This window comes from Phalacrocorax aristotelis, chromosome Z (genome assembly GCF_949628215.1).
Source record: "Phalacrocorax aristotelis chromosome Z, bGulAri2.1, whole genome shotgun sequence".
In the NCBI taxonomy this organism is placed as follows: Eukaryota; Metazoa; Chordata; class Aves; order Suliformes; family Phalacrocoracidae; genus Phalacrocorax; species Phalacrocorax aristotelis.
This window is the reverse complement of record NC_134311.1, coordinates 52941229-52946884: the sequence shown is the minus strand read 5'-3', so window position 1 is coordinate 52946884 and position 5656 is coordinate 52941229. Positions and strand designations below refer to the sequence as shown.

General features: G+C 51.4%; 1 protein-coding gene across 1 annotated transcript; it reads left to right on the top strand.

The window, feature by feature from the left end:
* The first annotated feature begins 281 nt into the window (after window positions 1-281).
* On the top strand, window positions 282-4665 carry DMRT2 (doublesex and mab-3 related transcription factor 2). The gene is made up of 4 exons (XM_075078443.1): window positions 282-530; window positions 1099-1473; window positions 1554-1656; window positions 3333-4665. Exons 2-4 carry the CDS (start codon window positions 1117-1119, stop codon window positions 4388-4390), a joined length of 1518 nt encoding a protein of 505 aa, XP_074934544.1. The 5' UTR covers window positions 282-530; window positions 1099-1116; the 3' UTR covers window positions 4391-4665.
* Window positions 4666-5656: the final 991 nt, after the last annotated feature.

Here is a 5656-nt window from a genome sequence, read left to right as displayed (position 1 = left end):
CCTCTTTTTTGCCCTAAAATTGAAGATCGCGGCCTCACCGCGGGCTCACGCTTCCCGCCCGGCGCGGCGGTGGCGGGGACCGCCTCCCCCGCTCCCGCCCGCACCCACGAGCGAGCGGCGGGCGGCCGTCGCGGGCGCGGGGGGGAAGGCGGGGCGGCGGCGTCGCGGGCCAATCAGAGGCGCGGCCGCGCGGAGCGGGCCCAATGGGCGGCGGCGGCGGCCGGCGCTGATAATGCGGCGGGGCCGGCGCGGCGGGCACTGTGCCGCGGGGCGGGCGCGGCGAGGGCGCGGCGGGTGCCAGCCCCGGCCCTGGTGCGGCGAGTGCGCACCCACAGCCACGCACGGCACGGTCCGGCGCGCCACTCCGCGACTTAGCGACCGCCCGACGGCGCGGCGGTCCCGCCTGTCGGGGAGCCTTGCATCCCCAGGTGCGGGGATCGGGGGTTCCCAGCCTCTGAGCTGCGGGGACCGGGGGCGGGGGGAGCTGAGTGACGCCCGCACCGCCTGCCAGAATCGGGCGCTGAACTCTGGTAAGTGCAAAGTGCGGGAGGAAGGATGGGGAGGCCGGCTGGGAGGAGGTGGGGGTCCGAAGACACGGCTCCCGCCGTGCAGAGAGCTCCAGCAGCTGTCTGGAGCCAACAGCGGCGGTGTGCGAAGACCAGGTGTTCCCTACCTGTCCCTAAGACTGAACGCAGCGGGCAGGAGGGCTGTCCGGATCCTGAAATAAACAGGCCCCTGTGAGGACCTGACAGCCCCTCAGCCCTGCGGCGCTGGGCGTCGCCGTGGGGCGCGCCGTCCCGCATCCTCCGCCACTGGAGTCGCGCTCCTGCCTGCGACGGGCAGCACGGTTCCCCGGCAAGCCGAGGCGGGCGGGTGGGAGGCGACCGTCGAGAATAAGCCGGGCCCTGAGTGGGTCACGGGGGAAGAGACCCGAGCGGACGGTAAGGGGGGAGATGACATCCCAAGAGGGCTCTGCCGTGACTTCCCGACGGGGACGCATCGCGGCGGGCCGGGCGGCGGCGAACACCTGGGAAGCCGGGCGTGTGCCCCGGCCGCCGTCCCACTGCGGGGGCGGGCGGCCTGACCCCTCTCTTGCAGCCGCGCCGCCGAGAAGCCATGGCTGAAGGACAAGCCGCCGACGACTGGGAGATCGACGTGGAGAGCGTGGAGGGGGAGGCGGCTGAGTCTCCCGGCGCGCCGCGCAGCAGCGCCGGGCCGGAGGAGGAAGAGGAGGAGGAGGAAGGCAAAGAGGCGGCGGCGGCGGCTGCAGCCCGGCGGCAGGGCGAGCCGCGGAAGCTGAGCCGCACGCCCAAGTGCGCCCGGTGCCGCAACCACGGCGTGGTGTCGTGCCTGAAGGGGCACAAGCGGTTCTGCCGCTGGCGCGACTGCCAGTGTGCCAACTGCCTGCTGGTGGTGGAGCGGCAGCGCGTCATGGCCGCCCAGGTTGCGCTCCGACGGCAGCAGGCCACAGAGGTGAGAGGGGACGGGATGGGACGGGACGGGACGAGGCGGGCGGCCCCCGGGCTGACGGCGCCGCCCGATCGCTCTCCTAGGACAAGAAGGGTCTGGCGGGGAAGCAGGCGAGCCTGGAGCGCAAAGCCGTCTACCAGAGGCACGTCCGGACGCCCAGCCTCCTGGCCAAGAGCATCCTGGAAGGTAAGGGCATCCCCCGCCCTTCCTGGGGCTCCCCCATACTGCCGCAGTACCGGCCGCCAGCGAGGAAAGCCCGCTTTGCCGCGGGAAGGACGCACAGCTCCCGGCCGAGGCGCGGCTGCTCACGGACACGCGTAAAATGCAGCATTATTTCCCGAAATAAACGAGGAACGGCGTTAGAGCGCACTCCGCTACCCGCGCCGGACGGCGGGGGCTCCGAGGGCACCGGCACCCGCGACCCTTCGGCTCCTGCCCTTCATGGCTGGAATCGACGGGGCAGAATTTCAGTTCCCCTCCTCACCCCCCTTCCCATCTCCACCCCCCCTCCCTGCTCAAAATAATGCCTGAATCGCTAGCAACGGTAATTTGAAATTTGAGAGCTACTGTTACAAGCTGACATTCTTTTTACATGACTACCCAGCAGCGTTCTGCAGTGCAGGGTAATTTATTCGCGGGCGTTTTTATCAACAAATGAGTAAATCAGTTAGGGTTTTTTTTTTACTTTTGATCTGAACGCCTAACACAGCAGCACCGTTTGGTGCATTATCAGTAGTAAGGCGCGCGTAGTAGGCTGCTCATATCTTTTCTTCTGTTGAAAATATTAACTGTGGAAAAATGACATTTTAAATATGGATATTTTAGTGAGAGGGTGTATTTTGTGTTCCTCACTCCCTCTTCGGATAATGCCCAAATTTATTTCTATGTCTGCTTTAATTACTTTCCAAACTGTACCCCTCCAAAGCATTACCGTTCTTAAATCTAGCCTCCTCCCCTCCTCCCGAAAGCTCTTTTCTTTGCTTGTGCAAGGTAATTAAAATTTTGTCCTGTTAGAAACCTCTAATTTTCATCTACAGTTTACTCTTTAAAAAAACCCAAACTCTTCTGTATTCTTTCCTCTAACTTATCTTAACTTTCTTTTTCTTTTCTCCTAGTTCTCCTGGGAATTTTCTACCATCTCTAGCAATGTGTACGTAGTGATCCATCTTTAGAGAATAGAAAAGGCATCAGCTGTAGGTATAGATATTTTCCTTGGCAAGGGGGAAACCTGTGTGAGGGGAATGGGAGTGAAAACAGGTAAAACCCTGTTCTCCTTACTCATATACATAGTTCCATTAATTCAATGGTATCACTTGTCTGGGTAAAGCAAACAGGATTGGACCCTATCGGTTATATTAAATTAATCCAGTTAGCCTGATAACTGAATACACTGGAGACTGGATTTCTATGTTTTATTGAAGTTCTCTTTTAGTTCAGAAGAAATACAATATTTGAATACTTTCCATATTTGTTGAAAATGGATGATTATCTCCTTAAGCTGCATGATGCAATACCAGTCATAACACACAGCAGGGTTTTGCTTCCCCCCCCCCGCGCCCCTTGATCTGCTGTTTTGGAATTGTTTTTTAAAGTTACTAATCAGCTAGCTTTGAAGGAACTGACACATTGCAGAGGAGCAGGGCTTGTTTATGTGCGTTGAGGAACTAGTACTTAATGTGCCTTGCGGCTCAGGGAGCTAAGCCTCTGTGACACACTGACTTCAGCAGGAGCTGACTGTGTCCAGGGTTTGCAGCAAGTGCTTGGTGCCTGACTGGACTGGCTCCAAACGGAGCCCTTTTGCAAAAAGAGCTTTAATGTTTTTCTTATGCAGCTTCGTTCCTAATGCTGCTTTGTTGTTTTAGGTTACCGTCCTATTCCAACAGACCCTTACCTGGGAGGGAATTCACCCTTGCCACCCCCCGTAAGTGACAGGATGAGAAAGAGACGGGCTTTTGCTGATAAAGAGTTGGAGAACATTATGCTAGAGAGAGAGTATAAAGAGAGAGAGATGACAGAAGCTACACAAGCAGCTGCCCTTTTTCTCCCTAACCGCATGATGCATGGAGCTGAATACAACTCGTATAAAACAGCCTTCAACACTACTCAAGCTGATACTCCGAACAAGGAGTTTTGTAACTTTTTACCAGCCTGCCTTGACCTAAGCATGCAGTATTCAGGATCTAGCAACATGGAACTGATTTCCTCAAATGTCAGTGTAGCTACTACCTACAGGCAGTATCCCCTTTCTTCTAGGTTCTTAGTGTGGCCAAAATGTGGCCCCATTAGTGACGCTCTCCTCTACCAGCAATGCCTGTTAAACGCTACTGCTGTCCAAGCCCTCAAACCTGGGGCAGGCTGGGATGCCAAGGTCTCGCAAAGTCAGGACTGTCCAAACACTGAGCAGGACATCATGTCTCCAAAACTGGAAAATGCACTCATTCTGACCCCCTCACAAGACATTCAGCAGTCATGTAATGAGATACCATGCCTTCCTCAGGAAGCTCGTGAGAGGTCAGCTTTCTCTCCTCCAAAAAGGACTTTCTCTCACATTTCTGATAAGGATTCTCTGGCTCCTCAGGAACAGATACTAAGCAAGATCAGCAAAGATAGTACCAAGCCCCCTCCACCACTCAAATACAGTCCATTTCAGTTGCTCTTCCAGCAAACCCTTCCTGACAGATCAGGAGCAGAGTTGAGAACATCATTTGTGAAAGAGACTTTCGAAGATGCTTCTAAGAAATACAGAGAGTGTGGCATTAAAAAGAACCAAAAATACAAGTTTACAATAGACAAAAGTGCGAAAGACTTCTCTGGGGCCAAACAAGCCACAACAAAACTTTCAACAACTGAGCCACTGTCATTTTCTGTTGAGTCCATCCTTAAACGACCTTCTTCTGGCATTGCTAACGGCTCTCAATAAATAAACTATACCTTCAGTGTAGAGAGTTTGTATGCTTTTCCTTCTGCAGAATTGCTACTGCTTGCCTTGTCTCTTAGAAGATTTGTAAAGAGGAATTTCTGCTGTAAGTGGTAATTCTTTCTTTTATCTCAAAATGATGTAGCAAAATATGCATGCTTTCTTTTCTGGAAAAAAAATAGTTTTTAAAGATTGAAACTGCATGTACAGACTGTAAAGGGTGGTTATTTTAAGCAGCACTTCAAACTATTCAATAAAATGAGATTACCTACAAGCACAGACGTATTCCCTGTCTCTGTTTTGTCTCTAGTATCCCACAGGCAAGTATGTCCTACTTTCAGAATATACTTATTCTTTTATCTGCTGTTATCAATGTACTTACTAGTTATCTTCATGGGGTAAGTGGTAATTTCTGCTTTGAACCTCCAGTAACTAAGAGAAGAAGTAACAACAGTGCATGTAGGCTGGTGTGAATTCACAAGACTGTTTTTATTAACTTAAGTGAGGTTTGGATCAGATTCCAAATGCCTTTCTTATTCTGAAGGGGGAGTGCCTATTAGCATTAAAAACTGGTGTATTCCACACCTCTCTTTAAAAGCTTCTGTTCCTAAAGCAGAAGAGTTACTAGATTGGGTTTGAGGAGAATGGCTCTGCTGAGCTTTTGGATAAAACATTAGCATTCTTTAAAATTCAGTTTCTGAGTGTAAGGTCTGCTTTTTTTTCTTTTTTCCTTTTTTTTTTTTTAAAAATATTCGGCTGATTTTACTCTGGATTTTCACCCACTTGAATATTTCCCTCCTGAAAATGTTTTACCTTTGACCAGCAAGAGTCTGAGATTCTTGTATTGTGGTAATTGAAATGACCTTTAGGCTGTAAAAATGATGCACAGGATCATCACTGCTAATGAGAAATCAAGCCATAATCTCTCAGTTTTGTTATTCTATGCCCTTTTGCAGGATAGCATAAATAAAGAAGATTAACCAGTAGAATTTACCTGGGAACCTGAAATGCCCTCAAGGTTATAAAAAAAGATGTTACCAGCTCTCATTATGACTGGGTGTGATGCTTTCTAAATTAATGATTTTATAAGTTTTCCCCTATATGTTACTGCTAGCACATCTAGTGCTAATTGGTAACACCTTGGTTATCTTCCTTCCTTAATATCTTTACCCCTCAGACAGTGCTCAGCCAGTTGAAAGGAGCTGTGGTTTGTTCTTATTTTTTTATTATTTTCTAAGGACAATTTTTGTTTGGTTTTTGTGAGCAGAA